The sequence below is a fragment of the Balaenoptera physalus genome (assembly GCF_965194825.1).
Source record: "Balaenoptera physalus genome assembly, chromosome: X".
Taxonomy (NCBI): Eukaryota; Metazoa; Chordata; class Mammalia; order Artiodactyla; family Balaenopteridae; genus Balaenoptera; species Balaenoptera physalus.
In genome coordinates this window covers 98,606,620-98,628,001 of record NC_138903.1, presented here as the reverse complement: position 1 = coordinate 98,628,001, position 21,382 = coordinate 98,606,620, and the positions used below count along the sequence as shown (strand labels likewise).

At 39.4% G+C, this 21,382-nt stretch overlaps 2 protein-coding genes across 3 annotated transcripts in view; one reads left to right on the top strand and one right to left on the bottom strand.

Annotated features, from left to right (window-relative positions):
* The window catches only part of DCX (doublecortin), a 364,207-nt gene that overhangs the window by 135,860 nt on the left and 206,965 nt on the right, over positions 1-21,382 (top strand). The gene's annotated exons all lie outside the window — the stretch shown is intronic.
* On the bottom strand, positions 2,631-19,876 carry SERTM2 (serine rich and transmembrane domain containing 2). Its single transcript, XM_082446851.1, has 2 exons — positions 13,423-19,876; positions 2,631-7,299 (listed from the first exon to the last, which is right to left on the bottom strand). The coding sequence occupies exon 2, from the start codon at positions 6,565-6,567 to the stop codon at positions 6,295-6,297; it is 273 nt and encodes a 90-aa protein (XP_082302977.1). The 5' UTR covers positions 6,568-7,299; positions 13,423-19,876; the 3' UTR covers positions 2,631-6,294.

Below are 21,382 nucleotides of genomic sequence, written 5' to 3'. Positions count from 1 at the left end.
ACTTTATCTCTAACTCACTCTTCTTCTCCTGCTACCAAGTATTTCCAGGCAATTTGCCTCAATTTGAGGACCCTTAAACCTAATCTTCTTTCCCAACCTGCTTGACAAGTGACTAATTCTCCAAAAACAGGGAGAAATATTTGGGCATATCCTGTGTTACATTATTGGCATTCTTTCTTCAATCTACTCTACAACCCCTCCCTGGGCAATCTCATCCATTAACACCTCTTAAATTTATGTCTCCAGCCCTAACCTCTCTTGTGAGCTCCAGAACCGTATATTCAACTGCCTATTCAACGTCTGCACTTGGATGTCTCAAAGGCACATCAAGCTAAACATGTCGAAAACGAAATTCATCTCCCCCTTGATCTGATTTTCCTCTAGTGTTCTTTGTCTCAGTGAATAGAACCACTAGACCCTTGTTCAAACCAGAATCCAGTAAATCATTCTAGATTCTTCCTTCTTACCCCACTTATCCAAGTCATCAAGTAATGCTAACTTTATCTCCTAAATCTATCTCGAATTATTTACTTCTCTTTATCCCTACCCACTACCACTCGATGGGATGGTGTGAAGTCTAAGGTATTATCATTTTTCTCCTGAACCACTTCCATAGTCTCTTAACTGGTCTCCCTGCATCCACTCTTGCCTCTCTTCAATCCCTCCTGCACACTGCTACCAGAGTTCTCATCTTCTCTATGCTTAAAATAAAGTTAAAAATCTATAACATTGCCCACAAGGCCCTGCATGTTGTTGTCAACCTTTCCAGCCTTCTGGAGACTTCTCTTCACTCACTGGGCTTCTTCAAGTGTGCCAAGTTTATTTGACCTCAGAATCTTTCTACATGCTGTTCTTTCTATGGAATGTTTGCTCTATTCTCTCCTTTTACTCCTCCATTAGATTTCAGCTTAGATATCATCTCAGTAAAGTCTTCCTTGACACTCTAGGCCAGTCTAGGCAGCATGCCCTCCACTTTGTGTGCACCCTATACTTCTCCTTTTTAACACAGTATTCTTGTAATTATCTGATTGGAGATGTCCAACCCTAGGCTATAACTTTCACCAGGGCATAGAGTGTGTTCTGTTTTCACTGGTAGCACACACAGTAGGTGCTGAATAAATGTTGAAAGAATGAATGAATTTAGGTACTTATCATCTTGACCAGATTGTAGATTTTATGATTGCAAACTTTAGATCCCCACCAGAGCCTAGCTCAGTATGCTGTGTAATCTGTCTCTCTTACTCTCCAATGTGTGTATGTATAATTTAATCAACAAATAGTTGATGTGAAAAATGAATTGGAATTCCTGGAATGACTCAAGTTATTCTTCAAAACCTCCTCACCTATATTTATTATGTGCATTTCCTTTTCCTACTCTACATATGTCCCACATTTTTGTCTCCTTTTTCTACGAGGACAATAATTCATTCTTTGTGGCTAGAGGAAGCTTCTCTAGCCAGTAATTCTCTCCCTTTTAATGCCATTGCATTTATTAAAGAGCACAAATGAAGTAGCTGTGTACAGTTAGAACACTATACAATTTTAAATAAGAACACTATTTTTACCTAAGAGGAGGTGTTCTCATTTCTAGGAGGGGAAAGATCACAATCATGTATACGAAGAACTGGCATTGACTGTGAACATTAAGTCGAATGATCAAAGGATTAGAATTTGCATTGTGGGTTGATAATTCATCTATATTTCTGCCTCTTCCCTTCTTCCATGTAAATTAAAGCTGCAGGATCTGCCTTTGTGTAAACTTCCCTACAGTCTGTTAAATATGTGTTGCTGCAACTATAAAATGATTTTAATAGATGGCAGAATTCTGCTTATTTGTTCTGAATTTCGGCACGGGGAGTAATTAATCACCTATAGAGCTCAATAGTTTTTTGCAGAACTTGGAGTGTAATGGAATGAATAACTCTGGAGTATCTATTCAGTGCTCAGAAAGCAAAGCACTTTTTGAGATGAGTACTAAACTAGGAGTCCAAAGACTGGCAGTGTACTCTTGACTTGGCCTCTGTGTAACCATGAATGTCTCACCAATCTCTCTGTGCTAGTGTCCTCTTTTGTAAAACAGACTTCATAATACTTCCACTCATTACTCACAGGGTTGCTGTGAGGAACAAATGAAGAAAGTACGAAATGGAAGATACATAAATAAAAATATCCCACATGTTGGGGAATGTTGCAAGATATTGGTACTTTAGATATCTTATCTCACTGTCACCTCAGGTCACTTTCATTGGCAGCTGGTAGTTATTACCCATTTTTCACATCTTACTACTAAAGAAACAAAGAAACACACCAATAAGGTGGCAAGTGGGGAGAAAATAAAAGTTGGGAGGTTGGCGACTAAAAAAATAATGACACCTCAGAATTATAAATCCCACAAATTTGTAATTGTTACAATTTATATTGGGATGAAGAGACTAATACTCTTTATATTCTTCAGACAATATATAGCTGTTATCAGCAAACCAAACAGAATTTATTTCACAGGGAACAAAAATGACATGCTAAATATTAATTCAAATGTTATATTTCATATACACAATATGAATCTATTTCAAGTATTAATGATTTTAAACAAAAGAAACCCAATTTTCTCTTCCACACAATTTTGTTAAAAAAAAAAGTGCTTCTTTTGTACAAATGCAGGTGAATAAGACATATTACTAAATATAACCACTTAATTGCATTAAATGGACCCCTTTTACCTACTTAGTAAGCATGGTGGGGTCTGCAGCCATCAGACTCAGAAGTCCAAAGCTTCAGATTTGGCATAGATGGAAATGTTAGGCTGAATGAACCTGTCTTTACTTGATTTACCTCAAGATTTCCTGCCTAGTACATAATACATAATACAAAAAGCCTTTTACAATAAACCTTGTTTTATACAACCCATGATTCTGAAATGTATGCGAAGTACACTTTTGGATATTGAGTTATTTTAAACACATTAGGAGAGTTTACTGTTTAAAGAATTCATGTGGTGAGTCCTTTTATTTGGTTGAATTATATGAAATTGCTGATATTTCAGCATTTTTATTTATGGAAAGGGAAATTTCATGTGATTCAGTGTAATAAAAAGTGAAGACTCATTCTTTCACCTTAAAACAAAGTACATCTATATATAAATAACCTACCTGTTTATATACATTTAGGCTAACATGCAATTTTTTTTTAAATTTTTATTTATTTATTTATTTATTTTTGGTTGTGTTGGGTCTTCATTTCTGTGCGAGGGCTTTCTCTAGTTGCGGCAAGTGGGGGCCACTCTTCATCGCGGTGCGCGGGCCTCTCACTATCACGGCCTCTCTTGTTGCGGAGCACAGGCTCCAGACGCGCAGGCTCAGTAGTTGTGGCTCACGGGCCCAGTTGCTCCGCGGCATGTGGGATCTTCCCAGACCAGGGCTCGAACCCGTATCCCCTGCATTGGCAGGCAGATTCTCAACCACTGCGCCACCAGGGAAGCCCAACGTGCAATTTTTTGGAGAGTGGGGGTGAGGGAAGGAATTGCCAAGCCAGCATTTTGGATAGATGGATAAATTCAAATTATGCCCATTGATTGCTCTAGCTGCCTCTTTGAGCGGTAATATATGTTAATACATTGGAGGACATAATAAAATTTAATATAAATGGAAAAGTTTTCTTTACAGTTGGTTTGCTATGATGAAAACATTCAGTTTATTTTCCCAAAGATTAAATACCATGTGAGTCACCATAATGACACATCTGCTTACATACATCTCCATTTATGTTATCATTGGAAATCGTCAGGGGTTATGCTGCTATTTTAGTGCAATCCGTGCTGTGTACTTTGGTTAATGCTCGGTGAAGATTTGGATCCCATGGGGTAGTTGTGATGAAAGAGGGTGGTTGTTTTCCAGGTGAGGAACCTAATCATAAATTGGGACTCTTCATCCAAGTCAGAGATTAAGGAGCAGTTTTAAACTCCTGAAATCTGTGTTGGAGAGGTCAGGTGGGCAGGGAATAGATTTGCAGTCTGTCTCTTCATCAGATTCAGCAACAAGGCATTGGGTATCTTGCTATTCACTGCTGTTGAAAATGTAATCAGTTCCTTCATTTATCCAGTCACTGACTTCTTAACTGTAAAGTGCATTCAAATACTGTGAGCACAAAAGGCAGAGCGTGGAGTGAGGAGAGATATGTGTCCTTAAGAAGTTCTGGGGTATATTGGCAGCCTTTGATGAAGTCCGTGTATGGCTGCCAAGAACTAACATTTTAAAAGGTACGTGGAGTCTGGGTGTTGAATAAAGACAACTTAAACCACCAAATGCAATAATATGAATCACTACGCATTTTGGAAATTAGAATACCAAAAGGGGAAGCACATGCCCTATAGAGTCTTAGCCTACCTGCTCATCTCTTCTGAATGGTGCAGAATGCAGCTGCCATCTCTTACAGTGCGCTATTGTAACAGGTGTGCCAGAGTCAGCCTTGCTGCTAAGTTAAGCTCTGCATGTGGGGATTTCACACTTTGCAGCCCCTTGGAGAGGGAGTATTGGCAAATGACTGTGTATAAAAGTAGAAAGCACTTGGGAATTTCACCACCATGCTAGATTTAGATCAGAGTAAAGGGGCCAATTTAAATTGGTAACAAACTAGAGAGAGCTGCATGTCTGGTAGAGGTGCCATTAACCTAACATCCATTCCACTTCTCTCTCACTGCGGCTGCAATTCCCGAGGGAGCACGTGGTTGAAATTTGATGACCACCTTTTAGGTGCAAGAGAGAACTGATTTTTTCTAAGCAGGTAGAATTTAACATGGGTGTTTTAGTTCTTTGGTGGCAAGAGTATGACCAGCCTTCTAATTTCTAATCTGTAAACAGTACTCATTTCCTTTGGTTCCCTTTTGGAACATTAATTATTAAAAAATCAAATTCTTTTTCCACTACTGGCATACTAGGGCTACTTATGAGAATGGAATTTTTCAAAATATATTTCTCTTATAGGTAATAAGTGAAACACTTCATCTTTTGGCAGGGATCAGGAAGGGAGGAACATTTTCTGGGAAAGACATATGTGACATTTGAGGACATTGATCTCAATAAGGATTTGTTGGAGGCTGTTGTTTAGTCCTTTCCTTTGTCTCTCTTTGTTTTTCTTACACTCGGATCTAAAAGGAGTCTAGTGATGACTAAATAGCCCTCAGATCATTTTTCAGAGTGAAAAACCTGGTACCTAGAGGCTTGAGTGTTTTGCCCAAAGCCACAATCATTCAACGACAGAATACCAAGATTATTTCATTTCTGCTTTAAAGTACAGTTGAGTCTTCTTTGCCGAGGCCATCTTTAAACAAAGCTTATATTTGAGTGCAACTCAATCGTGGAGCATGACGGGGAAGGAGAAAAAGGCAAAGAAGCTGCACATATAATATAAGGTTCATTATCATAAGCACATTTTGACTTAATTTTCCCTTTGTTTGGGGGGAGCTCATTGTTCCAGATTTTTGTAATACATCGGCCATTATCTGAGTTTTTAAAAGTCCAGTAATAGTAATAACACAGATATAAAATGCACATTTTCCCTCTCTAGATGAGTTTGTTGACTAGAAACTTCTTTTTGTAAACTTGCTCTTTAAATTGAAACAGTTTCTTTTAAGAACTCTTCTTTCATTTGGGACAAACCAGATGGCCACAGATGATAAAATCACTGCTCCTTTGGGAAAGGGTTCCTGGTCTCTTCCATTAACCTCTGACATGATTTAACTTCATGTAAGCAGAGGTGATTCTTTAGGGTCCAACTGCTAAATTAAAACTTGTTCCTTCTGATTCACTTTGTTATAAAGCAGAAACTAACACACCATTGTAAAGCAATCATACTCCAATAAAGATGTTTAAAAAAAAAAAAAAGAAAACAAACTTGTTCCTTTCTTGGGATACCCTCTTTGAACAATTAGCCCTTTCAAAGGCAAATTTTCCTTGTTCTTGGAGCTTCCAGGGTCATGTGTTTTTTACAACAGCTGCATGTGAATTTCTGCAGTCTGAGGTTTGCTCAAGGCCCAGGCTCTCTTTGGTTACCATGGAAACCTGCCCTCCCAACCAGCTGCCATTTCCTATATTCCTGGCAAGGAATGAGTCAAACCTCTTAGATATCCCACAAGCAGAGTCCAGATAAAGAATAACACAGAGAAAACGTGAACAACTTGTTAAGTGAACAACTTGTTGATTCCCTACATGGGAAGCTACATGCAACAAAGTCAGCTTTCCTGGACATCAACATACAAGGGTTCACTGAGAGCCATTAAAGCTCACTTTCTCCCTGACTTTAAGGAGTGGGGATTCGACTCTGCATCTCTACGTCTGTAAATTGAGGAACACTTTCTGTGCTCTCGGAGGTGATGGGTGAGATGACATGTTTGAGCCGAAGGAGCATTGTGAAGAGCAGGATGAGGAGAATGGCCAGGAGGCTCAGGAATAAGCCCACATACATATACAGGTTGGAATACTTATCCGAAGTAGTGTCAACCTCTGTTGCCAGGGTGGGGAAATGGGCCCGCCCAGTGAGATTCCCATGGTACTTGAAATGCACCTCCGTCATCACTTAAGACTTGAGTTGGTACCTATTTCTATTTGATTTCTATTGCCCTTGAGGCATTCCACAGTCACTTAGGCTGTCTCTGAATATGCTGGAGGTGTTCTAACAATCTCATCCACAAAGCAGTCACAACCAGAGCCAAGTCAGTAGTCCACAAGCATCCCCCTCCCAAATAGTTTTTATCAGAACTTCTTAATCATTTTCTAAAAAATATAAATAAAATCTTTTATTTTCCACAGTCCTACTCATATACTGATTAAAATAAATATGGTGAAACTGCTTTATAATACTGGTATGGAGACAAGAATGTCTGAGTATTAAATTGGACTTTTCCTGTCTTTTGGTAGAGGGAGAAAGAGCTCTGTTTTATCTACAGCTCATCTAAATGTGTGCATTAATTATGTGAATTTAATTGGGTTCTTCTGTGGGGAGACTTTCTAAAAGCTTTTGTATATTTCAGGCTCAGCATATCTGAGTTTTTACCCTTCTTGTCTTTCTGAATTCCCTGTAGGCATGGCACTTGTAAGGTTTCTTTCCAGCTGCCACAGCTTGAGGGTTGGAAGTCTAGAGGATGTGACTTTTCTACAGCTCTGTTGACTTCCCTCACTGTAGGCTGGAGGGAAAGTGTTGTCAGACCTGGTAATTCTCAGATGGAGGAGGTCTCAGAGATGCAGACAGCAGTAGATCTAGGCTCAGAAGATTTGACTCTTAAAATTCTTCAACAGATTTATTTTCCTGAAAATCAAAAACAACAATAAAAGATTCGGGTATCTAAGAAAAACAGATGGCAATTTCTTTTGAAATAAAAATTAACTGATATGTTGCAAAATGTTTTGCTATGGGAAAATTAGTTTTAAAATGATATCCTGAGTTTTTATCATTTTGAATGCTTTTTTTCCTAAGTGGTAAATACCTATTACAAGGTTAAAGAAAAATTCAGATCAGAGAACAGCAGCTAATAACTAGGCTAGGTTAAGACAGTGTTTCCCAGACTAACTGGTCATAAAATTTACCTGAAGTACTTATTAAAATACAGACCCTGGGCCCCCATCTAGACTTTCTGAATCATAATCTCCACAGTAGGGGGCCTGGTCACCACTCTAGAGAGTCATATTTTATTGGTCTGGGGTGGGGTCCAAGCACTGGTATTTTTAAAAAGCTCCCCAAGTGACTGTAAAGTCAGGACTGAGAACCACTGCCCTAGTTTAAGCAGGAAAGCCTAGCACTGAAATAAAGGCCTAAATCTAAGGATTCATTTCTTCAAAGCCCAGGTCCCAGTGCCATGGGTCGCTTTAACAAATCATGGAATTTTCAGGAATGTAGGCTTCCCCCAATTTTGTTTTTGTGTTCTGTCTCTCTCATTTAAGTCTGTGGGGTGAGAATACAGTTTTTTCCCTCAGTATTTGTAGATCAGAAGTAATTGAAAGGGTGTGTTTGTTCTGAGCAAATAACTGCATCATTCATTACTGGTAAAGACAGAACCTTGTCTTTATTCGCAAAAACATTCAAGTGTGTAAATAGGGTCAACTATTTACGGTTGAAGGCTTCCAAAATGATTTAGCTTGTTTTTCAGAACATGAATTTTGAACATGGGTGACTAGAAAAACAACATAAACCACCATCACCTGTCAAACTTCTATGTGCAGTAGTGGCAGAGAGCTGACAATGTAGCCCGGTTCTGTCGCTTGTAAACATGCCCAAGGAGAGTTAATAGAAACAGCTCCAACAATCACATTACTCTTCCTATAATCTTGAATTTTGCACCCAGCCTGGGAGCATTTCAGCTTAAAGTTTATATTCACTAGCCCGTGGTACTATACTTTCTGTAATCTGCATGATCCTTAGCCTACCTACCTAATTCCCCTACCGCCCATGTGGTTCTCAAGAAACAAGAGCAAAGAGACAGGGTATCTTTCTACTGTCTTTGGAGCTATGGTCTAGGAAACATTTTTGCAATACTTAAATGTACATCTATTTTGATTTCTGATTCACTAACAAGTGGAAAAGATAATCACGTAGGTACCCTTTTGTTCCCTAGAAACACCAGCCCCAAAGGCAATGGTTCTCCTGAGTAGCTTGTTACAAATGCAGGTTTCAGGGTCTGCTCTTGGGAGCTCCTTCTCCCCAGACCACTCGATTCTTAACCTTGCTTGTTCTCCCAAATCCAGTTTTTCTCAAGAGTGTGATGCATGAACCCCCTACCTGATTTAAACTGTAGACTCCTAGGCCCTTCCCCAGGCCTACTGAGTTCTAATACCTTGCATCAAGGCCCAGGAATATGCATTCTAAGCACAAGATTTTCAGGTGATTCTTTGCATATAGAGCTTTGAGAGTTAACTATCAGTTTTTCTATCTAGATATCCCAGCTAAAGAACATAGCTAATCTCATTGGTTGTTTGGGGACCCTACTTTAAAAAACTATTAAAAGAGTGCCACAGGTTGAATTATGTCCCCCGAAAAGATATGTTGAAGTCCTAACACCCAGTACCTGTGAATGTGATGTGACCTTATTTGAAAAAAGGGTCTTTGCAGATGTAATCAAGTTAAAATGAGGTCATTAGGTTGGCCCTAATCCAATATGACTGGTGTCCTTATAAGAAGAGAAGACAGAGACATTCAGGGGGAAGACAGAGACAGAGATTGGAGTGATGGATCTACAAACCAGGGAATGCCAAGGATTGCCAGTAAACTCCAGAAGCTAGAAGAGCCAAGGAAGGATTTTCCCCTACAGATTTCAAAGGGAGCATGACCAAGCTGATGCCTTGATTTCAGACCTCTAGCCTCCAGACCTAAGAGAATAAATTTCTGTTTTAAGCCACCCAGTTTGTGGTACTCTGTTTATGGCAGTCCTAGGAAACGAATACACAGAGTAATCACCCTGAGGCCCTAGGGTTTTGGAACCCTTGGGGCAATGTTTCTGAAGGAAGTCCCTGGAAGATTTGTATTACAAATGCAGGTTTCTGGGCCTTTCTCCTTGCTTCCTAGATCAGCATCTCTCGGGACAGGACCCTGAAGTCTACATTTGTGACAAGCTACCCATTTAGAGTTTCTACGTACACTCTGCAAGGAATGGTTTCCAGTCCCTGTTGCCCTCAGGATCACTTACAAAACCTTTTGAAAATATGTATACCTGGGTCCTTCCTTCAGAGGTTCTGATTCAGTAGGTTTGTGTGGGGCATGAACAGCTGTAGTGCTTAAAGTTCCACAGGTGATTTCGATATGTGGCGTGGGCTGAGAAGCACCACTCCACAAACAGAACAGAGCGTTGCAGAGGCAGGACTCTGACAGTCCCGGGCAGCCCACGTAGAGGCATTATTTTTTCACCTGGCCTCCAGAAGACAAGTCGAAGGAAAAAAAAACACTCGCTGCTAGTGCAATCCAAGTGGGAAAAGCCTCAACAGTAGTATAGTATCTTTTTAGTCTCCTGTGGACCCCCAAATACACAGACTTGGGTAAGTCAGGCTTCTTGGTTAGGCACACTGTCATCATCGGTGCATCCAGGGTCCCTTTTATTTGTTTACTCAGTAACACCCATGGACAAACACCTGTAAACAAACACCTACCAACTGTAAGATTGAGAATAACTAATAACTTACATGACATCTACCTGTGCTCCTCCCTATCTCATCCCACTCCTCCCCAGAAATTATCAGTATTCTGAATTTTGTTAGTCATTACCTTGCTTTTATTTACACACACACACACACCTGTGCCTAAACACTATGTTGTTTATTTTTGTTTTGAACTTTATAAAAAAATTGTCAAGCTATATGTCATCTTCGATTTGCTCTTTTTACTCTACAGTCCATTACTATATGATTTATTTATAATTAATCTTACAGGATGAAAAAGGAATAAAGATTTGGTAGCCCACATTGCCTTTGAGAGGCCTTATCGTCTTTAGACTTTACTCCATTCTCCTTAGCTTGGCGTTCAAGGCTGTCAATGCCCTGGTCCTGGCTGACTTTAATTCCTTCCACTACCCTCCTTTCCAATCAAGCTGTAATGCTCACTGCCACCTACTTCCCTGCCTCCATGTTTTTGTTTGATCAGTTTCTTCCATCTTTGCATATCTCTGCTTGGGGAAATGCTACAATTCTTCATTGTTCAGCTCATGAAACTGACCTTGATTTCTCATCCAAATCCTAACTCCCACAGGCTTTCTCTCTCTCCTAGAGAAATTACATTCACCTAATACTATAAGTATCTATTTGCTGTGTTTTCCCCCAAATTGTAATTTATAAACCCCTTGAGGATCTTTTTCAACCTTCTGTCCCTTATACAACTGTGCTCGCAATAGCTGCTCAATAATTGTTGAACAAATGCATGGGTATGACTGAAGAAATGTACTTAGCACTGACAATTTAGAGAGAAGCACAGTGTTATCTCTGTTCTGATAGCTAATATAGCTTGGGGAAGCACCTGAAACTCCCTCTTATTTTTATTCCCTTCCCCCACTCCCCTATCTCTTATTGTGCAAATGAGACTAAATTCCTGATTATCATCTGGAATTAAGGAATAATCACTTTGTGGGAATTCCCTGGTGGTCCAGTGGTTAGGACTCAGTGCTTTCACTGCTGTGGGCCCGGGTTCAATCCCTGGTGGGGGAACTAAGATCCCACAAGCTGCACAGCACAGCCAAAAAATTTTTTTAAAAAAAGGAATAATCACTCTGTTAGAAACTTTGCTCTTGAATTACTATTTCAGTTGCATGATTTTAAAGGAAAACTACATGGAATGGGTTTACAGCCTTAAGTTTTAGAAAGTTCAATTGTGTCTATAAATGCTTTTTGGTAACAATAATACTGCCTCCTACACAATCGACCCTTAATCTTCCTTAAGGTCTAAATACTTATTAAATATTTATTAGAATTCTATGAAGCTTGGAGAAGCTGTAGAGAACAATGATCTCACATACAGTTGTCAACTTCTTTAAACATTTCATTTGAGGGTTTGGAAAACTAACTAGCCATGTATTTCTTAAAACCTCTGCAGTCTGCAGAACACCAAACATCCTGTTCAATGCAGACAGGTCTATCAATTTAATTCCTTATATCTTAAGGACTTTGAAATGAGTAAATGAAAAGTTAGATACTGGGGAGTCCTCTTTGTTAATCTGCTCCTGCATCTGTGACAACTTCTCATAAAAGCTTTCGGAACAGGATTGCCATAGCTCTCTTTGCTAACTACTTAGCTGCACAGATAATGTGATTGCTCCATTAAAAGCTCTGGACCATTTGGAAAGAAAAACAACCATGCAATTTCAAAAGAAATCAAAATTCTATTAATTCTAAAGAATCTGGTTTTTGTGGAAAGACCCTTGTAGGATTTTAGTATCCTGCAGTTCTTTCTGGAAAGCTAATAAAATGAAAATCAGTCTCTAGTCTTTGTAAAAGTGATGGAAAGCTGTTGAGAGACAAGGAGGAGAGTGCGGGATAGGAAAAAGGGTAAGGAATTCAGAAAAAAGGAAGATGGAGGGAAGAGGGGACGAGGGAAGGAAGGAAATGTGAGAAGTAAGGTGATGAGTGTGGGAAGTGGATAAGAGGTGGGAGGAAATGAGTGGTTAAGAGATAGAGGTGGGGGGGCTTCCCTGGTGGCGCGGTGGTTGGGAGTCTGCCTGCTAGTGCAGGGGACACGGGTTCGGGCCCTGGTCTGGGAGGATCCCGCATGCCGCGGAGCGGCTGGGCCCGTGAGCCACAGCTGCTGAGCCTGCGCGTCTGGAGTCTGTGCTCCGCAGCGAGAGAGGCCCGCGCACCGCGATGAGGAGTGGCCCCCGCTTGCTGCAGCTGGAGGAAGCCCTCGTACAGAGGCGAAGACCCAACACAGCCAAATAAATTAATTAAAAAAAAAAAAAGAGATAGAGGTGAAGATAGGGAAGCAGGAAAACATTGGAAAAGAGACGAAGAAAGGAAAGGGGGAGAGGAGTTTGGGGGAAGGGAAAATGGACAGAGATTAATTTAATAATAATTGGCCAAAGTCCAACATTAGCCTGAACATCCGGTTTACTTGTAATGTAAATCAAAACACCCACAAGCAATGTGAATGCACCTCTGATTTTCTGATTGCATGTTTTGTCATTAACTTGGTAAATAAAACTCTTGGTAAAAAAAACAAAACAAAAAAAACTTCTTGAGTTTTTGGTAGGAACACTGAAATCCCAAGTCTCCCATAATGTTCAACGTCAGCATAGTATATATAACCTCGCAGAAGCAAAACAACATACACACCCAGACCATGAATTTTGCTCCTTAAAATGAGATGGGAATGTGGCGCTTTCTCCATCCATCAACGCTGAGAGGGATTCCTAGGGCGAGACTTGTTTCTAATAAGAGAAAAAGTGCTGGGAATACAGAGATAAATGTAACCTGATCCCTGTTTGGGTCCCCAAGGAGCTCCCCATAGTTACTTTTACTTTAACATGACGAAGTTCTGAAAACAATTCACTGGTAATTTTACGTTTTTCCGAGTGACACCTGCCTATATAATTTCAGAGCTGAAATCCCACCACATAGCTAAGGAAAATGATCAGAGAAACAACTCAGAAGAGACAGTCAAAACTATCAATTGCAACAGCTTTGAGGAGTTAACATATTCTGTTCGTATATATCTGCCCCGCGGGAGGGAGAGAAAACTAAGGGAGGTGGGAGCTGTTAAAGTATCTAGTTCCACATCAGCCTGCGAAAAAACAATTCCAGCCGCAAGTGCTTTTTCAACGGCTGGAGCCATTAAGTAACAAGCTTCTCAAGTGGGAGTTGCTGTATCTTCTGTGGCAGATGGTGCCTATTTGTCACACCTGCCGATAAATAAAATGCCGCTCATTTCACCGTAAATAACATAATATTTCCAAATCTCTCTTACCGTTCCTGGCTCACAGGATGAATGGGATTAGCCATTTAAGCATCCCTTTTGAAGCTTGCTTGCATCGACAGGCAAGTTGTTCAGGAACATCTCTGGAATATCTGGAAAATAGAAAGAAAGCCTTGTTTTGCCACAGAAGCAGGGCTATGTTCATGCAAATATGCTTTCTCTTTCATCTTCCTAAAGAGTCAGACCTTTCCAGCGTAAAACAGAAAAGCACCCTCTATCAGTTACTTAAAATTCCAGTTGCCACTTACAGCTTCAGAGTGCAGTTTCAGATGCCTGCTTCTTATAAACTCCAAAGAGCCAAGAGAAGTGTCTGTTTGGATGTGTGTATACCATCCGGAACACTTGAATGGAAGCAGCCTGAATAGTTAAGTCCCCAGTTCCTCTTTCGCAGGCAACAGTTTAGAGCGTTCGAGAAAGGTAGTGATTCAGCTCTGCCTTGCCTTAGCGGTGTGGAGCCGAGAGGGAGGAGGTAAGAGAGAAGCTGAGAAGCAAAGTTTGTATAAGCCTTCCACTTTAACCCCTTCGAGTCTTCTTCATGAATCTGTAGGACTAGTGAAGACTCCTTGTTTTTGTAAAAGCCTCTGCATATGACATTTAAGGGGATCAGATCTCCTGCTCAATTCAAGAGGTTTTTCATCTTAGGTTTATAGTAATATATGCATAGAATTGAAACCAAACATGCCAGGATATAGTGGTATTTAAATAATTCCATCTTTATAAACAGAATGTGTGCATATGTTGGGGAAACTTTTTTGTAGGCGCCAACTGAATACTTTTATTTTGAATTTTTTGTGGAGATTTAACATCAGTATTGGAATCTAGGTCTGAGTTTCTGGTTGGGGGTCTAAGCTTTAGGTAGAATATCTTTGAAGAAGGCATATCTATCCAGGGTACATGTGCCATTAAAAATGATTGGTCCAACTGTAGTTTAAATGCCATTACTGTGTTTTATATATTGTGGCAAGAGGAAGGAGATTAACATTTCTTGAGTGCCTGCTCTGTGTCAAGCATTTAATGTAGAGAATCTCATTTAATCCTCACAACAACCCTGTGACTTGTATATTATTATTCTCATTTTATAAATAAGGAAACAGAGGCTCAGAGATGAAGCATGTCATGTAGTTTAGTAAGCTTGGAGCCAGTATTTGAAAACAAGGCAGTGTGATCCCAAAGTCTCTGCTCTTTTCTCTGTAGCAGTATTTCTTCACCTTTGGTGCGTCTTGGATTCCTTTGAGAACTTAATGAAAGCTGTGGATTGTCCTCTTCCTCAGAAATAGGCATATAATTTCCGTGCTCCATGGCCCCCAGGTTAAGAACAGCTGAATGCCCTCATGTCACTTGTCCAGTATTACAACATTATTAGTGCATTGTTCATCCAAAACCTCATGGTCATCAACAATTTTTAGTATGGAATTAATAATTCCATATTACTATTAATAATAGTATATAATAATAATAGCATAATAATGTATTATGCCAATCTTTAAGAAATTACTGCAGTGCTTTTTACTTTATCCCAAATTTTCTTTAACAAATCTTGCATCTTTTAACTTTTCATTTCCCTCATTCTAGTGGTTACAGTGGGTTGAGACGCTCCTTGAAATTGTTAATACCTCACCAGCATAGTCTAATACCCTGTGGAGTATGCTGGGGTCTCTCAAACTGGAGTAGTATGCTCAAGATTCATGAAACTACAGGGTAAACATAATGCATTTTTCTAGAGGATCTCAGATAGGGAGAACGTAGGTAATTTGAGTGATAATTTTCAAGATAGTTTATATGACAATAAACATATTGTAGAATAAAATGCAAATTTTGTATGCACTTTTACAATCAAGAATGAGACTTCAGAGAAATGTTGCACTTGTGGTGGTGCCTCTTTGGGCTACCCAGACTTCTCCAGGGATACGTGTTCACTCTATTCTGCCATTTGGGATATTTTGGTGAAAAAGTTGGAAGGTCACGTTGTAACAAAAAGACCATGGATTTTGAAGTCAGATAGACCTAGGTATCAGCCTCAGCTTTGATCTGTATTTTCTAGGTTACCTTGAGAAAGTCTAATTTCTCAGTTTTATCATCTGTAAAAGAGGGAAAAACTCTCTTCATGAGGATTATACGGGAAAACATCTCTAAAGCCTGCACTACATGGTAGATGCTCAATAAATGTTAATGCTGCCATCTTAATTTTTTTAATGTCCAAAGAAGATGAGGCTACTTGAATATAACTGGAGATTTCATTAGGGGTAGTCTAATGTTTCCACCTAATTAGGAAAAAAAAGCCTTAGGTAACATGATATTAAAATGCAAGTTTCCAGGAAGACATAATAGATGCCCTACAGTAGATGGGAAATTCCAAAGCCAGATCATGACATACAGAATTTGCAAAGGAAATGCTCCAGAACAGGTTCCAAGAAATAAAAAGAAGTCAGGTTGTGGAGGAGAGTGGGGGGAAAACTTGTGAAAACATTTCTTTGTAGAGATCTGTTGCCAGGCTAAGACTTCATTCCACCTTCTACAGGAGTGTTGGAATAGTGGAGGTATTACCTCCTTCACCTCAACCCTAGTGAGAGGGGTTTCACCAGACCACTCAGAGAGCTTGACATTTGTTCTCTGCAGTAGGAGCAGAGAACTGGAGCTGCATTTCATTCTGAGAAAGCTTAACGTGGCCCTTGGCAGGAAGACAGGGTTGACTGTTTTGGGATTGGCCAGCATTCCCAGAATTTATCAGGCAAGGGATGTTTGAGGGTTTCCTGGGAATCAATCAAAAGGGTGTCATGCAAGAGAGAGAGCCAAGGTGGGGTCACACTAGACCCTGTCCAATAGAGCCACCTAGAGGAGTGTAGCGACCCCAGAAAAAAAAAAAAGCTGGAGATAACTGTTGGATTCCTAGGGTTGGAGGAAAGAGTTGTAAACTACCAACCTGAATATAAATTATAAACCCAGGTCTCCCAAATTGCAGGAGAGGGGTCCCCCGTGATGGGAACATTTAAAGAACCCAAAGAAGAGCCAGAGACCCAGAGAGTGGGAAGCCATTTCTTCTACCAAGGAAGAAAAGACCGATCCCTTTACCTCTCTTCCCTGTTCCTGCTTCCACCCTGGTGAGGGTCCAAATAGGAGCTGGCAAGTGGAGAGAGAAAGAAGAAAACCTATCATCCCCCACTTCTCCAAAGGCAGATGACCACCACCTACAGGCCTCAGTGTGGAGTGGGAGGGGGGACCTTATTTCCAAGTAAAGCCTAAAGAATTTGATTAATATCTTGGACTGAATATGTTCTGATTACTGAATCAAGACTGTGTTTTGTGACTTTCAGTGATTTTAGGACTGTTTACTCTTGAAGGAATGAACAGGAAAGTCATGTGACTTGTCCAAGTTTCTATCCAAGGTCAGCGAAATTTTACCCCAAAGGAGTATATTTTATTTGCACATTAGGAGACAAAATGAAGTTGTGTTTTGATTCTATCATTAATTATACTTTAAAAAATATTGGTTATAAACATTAATTCATTCCTTCATTCAATGAATATCTAAGTGCTTTTATGTGCCAGGCATTGTGCTAGGAATAGGACATACAGTGAAATGAAAAATAGTCCTTCCCTTCAAATTGCTTATGATCTATGGCAGGGGTCAGCAAATGCTGACCTTCTTCTGTAAAGGGCCAGAGAGTAAATATTTTAGGCTTTGAGGGACACTTAAGATCTCTGTTGCAAATTCCTCTTTCTTCAACCAATTCTATAAAAATGCAAAACCATTCTTGAGGTCTAAACAAAAAGAGGTCATGGGTCAGATTTAACCCATGGGCCCTAGTTTACTGGCTCCTTATGTGTGGAAGAAACAAATTTTTAAAAACCACCAATTACCATACATTTATTATGATTGAAGATGTGCTTAGGATACTTGGGGAGGAGACACAGAAGAGCATTACCTAACTCTAGGGAATCACGACTTCCTGGAAGTGGCAATGTTGATTTGAGACCTGAAGGATGAGTAAGAGTTAGTCAGGGTTAAAGGAGGTGAGTGCTATTCAAGGCAGAGGGAGCTGCCTATACAGAGGCACCAAAGCTTGACAGAGCTTGGTTCACTTTAGAAACTACAGAAGGGGAAACTGAACTTTACAGAGGTTAAATAGTTTGCTCAAGATCACACAACTAGTAAGTGATGGAGCCTAAAATCTTAACCCAGGTGTGCCTGAGTATAAACCTATGCTCCTAACCACTGTATCATACTCCTGCCCTGGTACTAAAGCTATGTCTAAGATCTACTTCTTACTTTTTGCAAGTCAGCAGCTCTTTCTGGCTCACTTCTGATTCCCTTGGGGGTGAAAATGTCAAAGTTCTAGAAGGGCTTGCAAGACCTTAAAAATAAGACAGTGAATCAATAATGTTGGGTTGTCATGATTACAAGTCTAGTTCTCCCTTTTGAAAATAACCCTTCCACCCAGTAAAACCTAGCACGCATTGCTCAAATTCAGAGTTTGCTTATTTCTTCCTTATAGGAAGGGGTTTTTCCCCGCCTGGTAGCTAAGCCCTAGCACTATGATAATGTAATTTCTTACCTTCTTGTTATAGATATATAATGAGATAATAGTACCCTTTGGTTTGGACTACATATGGTGATTGGTCCAAATACTGTTCTGATCTTCATCACTCACACTGATGACCTTGGTCAAATGAGTTTACTCAGCACAGATTAAATCTGTCAATTTTTTTTTATTGATTGCTTGGTGGATTTTTATTTTCCCCATGGTTTGGAAAGCTAGGTTAGCCATGCAGCAACTACCCCCTGAAAACACTCACCTTAACGTCTGCCATGCACTCTTGGAGTCAGCAAGACTAAAGGTTGCAATGAAGAGGAAAAGGGAATGGGAATGGTCCAGACTTGCTGTTGCTGGCCTTCCACTGGTCAGTGGCTCTTAACCAGACTGTACTTTGTCACCCAGGGAGCTCTTTCAAAATACAGAATCTTGGCCCTATCCCAGACCTTCTGCAGGGCTGAAACCTGAGAATATGTATTTTTAACAAGCTCCCCAGGTTAAGAACCACTGCCTTGGGGGAATAGACAGATAGGTCCCTAATGAACTGATTGTTTTAAAAGATATATCAGGCACTCTTGGTCTATGCATAGAAATTCTGCTGTTTTTTTACAGAAATAGAAAAAAAAAATCCTAAAATGCATCTGGAACCACAAAAGACCCTGAATAGCCAAAGCAATCTTGAGAAAGAAAAACAAAGCTGGAGGCACCACACTTTCTGATTTCAAACTATATTACAAAGCTATAGTAATCAAAACAGTATGATACTGGCATAAAAACAGATACATAGACCAATGGAGCAGAATCAAGAGCCCAGAAATAAACCCATACATATATGGTCAAATAATATTTGATGAAGGAGCCATTAATACTCAAAGGAGAAAAGACAGATTCTTCTTCAATAAATTGGGGAAAAATGGATATTCACATGCAAAAGAATGAAACTGGACCCCTATCATGCACCACTCACAAAAATTAACTCGCTATAGATTAAACAGTTAAATGTAAGACCCGAAACCATAAAACTCCTAGAAGAAAACATAGGGAAAAATTTCCTTGACATTGGTCTTGGCAATGACTTTTTGGATATGACACCTAAAGCACAAGCAACCAAATAAAAAATAAAAAGTGGGACTACATCAAACTAAAAAGCTCTGCACAGCAAGATAAATGATCAGCAAAATAAAAAGACAACCTATGGAATGGGAGAAAACATTTTCAAGCCATCTAATAGGATAAGGGGTTAATATACAAGATATATAAGGAACTTATACAACTCAAGAGCAAAATCATCATCATCATCATAATCATCCAATTGAAAAATGGGCAAAGGATCTGAATAGACATTTTTCCAAAGAAGACATACATGTGGCCAACAAGTACATGAAAAGGTGCTCAACATCACTCATCATCAGGGAAATGCAAATCAAAACCAAAGTGAGATATCACTTCACACCTATTAGTATGTTTAATATCAAAAAGAGAAGAGCTAACTAAGCACTAGCAATGATGTGGAGAAGATGAAACCATTGTGCACTATTGTTGGGAATGTAAGTTGGTGCAACAACTATGGAAAACAGTATGGCAGTTCCTCAAAAAATAAAATAAAAATAGAACTACCATATGATCCAGAAATCTCCACTTCTGGGTATATATCCAAAGGAAAAGAAATTACTATCTTGATTTGTACTCCCATGTTCATTGAAGCATTATTTACAATAACAAAGACATGGAAACACTTAAGTATCCCCTGATGGATGAATGTGTATATATATATAATATATATATGAATATTATTCAGCCATATAGAGAAGGAAACCCTGTCATTTGCAACAGCATAGATGAACCTTGAGGGCACTATGCTAAGTGAAATAAGTCAGACAGAGAAAGACAAATGCTGATGATATTACTTATAAGTAGAGTCTGTAAACACCCGAAGTCATAGAAACAGAGAGTAGAATGGTAGTTGCCAGTGCGTGTTGGGTGGGGAGAGGGTGAGGGAAGTGAGTGAAAGTGGTCAAAGGGTACAAACTTCCAGTTATAAGACGAATAAGTCCTGGAGATGTAATGTATAGCATGGTGACTGTAGTTAAGAATACTCTGTCTGTATACTTAAAAGTTGCTAACAGAGTAGATCTTAAAATTCTCACCACAAAAAATAAAAGTAACTATGGGAGGTAGCAGCTATATAAAGTCATGGATGTGTTAAGTCATCCTATAGTGGTACTCATTTATATATATATATAAAATCTCACATCGTACACCTTAAATTTACACATGTTATATGTCAGTTACATCTTAATAAAGCTGAAAAATAAAAGAAAATTCTGCTTAAGAAGGGAGTATATTGAAGTTCATTGTTCTAATGTTTCAGTAACCTGTAAAATGGGCTTTTGTTACTAATCAGTTGGATGTCATCACAGTAATGAGTATGATGCTCCTTAGTGCTATACTTCCAGAAGAAATGAAGCAAATAGCAAAGTGAGAGCTCAAACTGTACTCAAAACAGGTTTATGGGGAGTTCCCTGGTGGTCCAGTAGTTAGGACTCGGTGATTTCACTGCTGAAGTACAGGTTCAGTCCCTGGTCGGGGAACTAAGATCCCACAAGCCGCACTGCATGGTCGGAAAAAAAATAAAGTTTTATGTATTTCAATAAGTTAAAGATGGCAGATAGATTACATGCATATATTACCTCTACACCCCAAGACAGCAAAAGAATACAAAAGATATAAATTCATGATGATGAAGAGAATGGGAAGGGAGCCATTAGTGGATGAAAGTTGGATGAAAGCTGGAAAACAGATGGAGGTGTAGTAACTGATAAAGTAGTATGGAAGTCACAGTTTACAATACTTGCAGAGGGGCGATACAGTGAAAGAGAAAGTCACCCTTCCCTGCATAAATGCTATGTTTGAAAAAGAGAATGAGTGAGTCGTAAGGCATAAGTGGGGAGGGAATAAGTTAAGTCATTTTTAATAGAGTCCCCCATTATTCCCCCCAATCTGGTGGACAGAATACCTTGTGGTCAGAAATATCCTCCATGAGCTCAAAAAAATTGGAGTGTTATTCTTTAAAGAGATTGAGAGGTCCAAGAGAAAAGGCCTCCACATTTTTGCATTTAGGAAATCCCCCAACAAAATGACTAGCTCCCCATTCATGTATATGAAGCTCCCAATCACTTTTTTTAATGCCTCATTCTTCCATGTGAACAAAAAAAAAATCAATGATCACCAGATATTTAAGGAAAACTTTCAACATGAAAGAATGATAAACAGATAGAAAAAAAAATCAAGGACCCTTGAGAGAGAAAAAAAGAGGAGAGGCAAAACACCCTAATTAGTATACTAAGAGAGATTCAAGAAAACATTGCATTTATATAACAGGAATAGGATATTTGAAAATAAATAAAAAGAGGACAAGA

Bases quoted from the DNA above. Each gene is read 5' to 3' on its own strand.
- SERTM2 (XM_082446851.1), bottom strand. From the start codon at position 6,567: ATGACGGAGGTGCATTTCAAGTACCATGGGAATCTCACTGGGCGGGCC.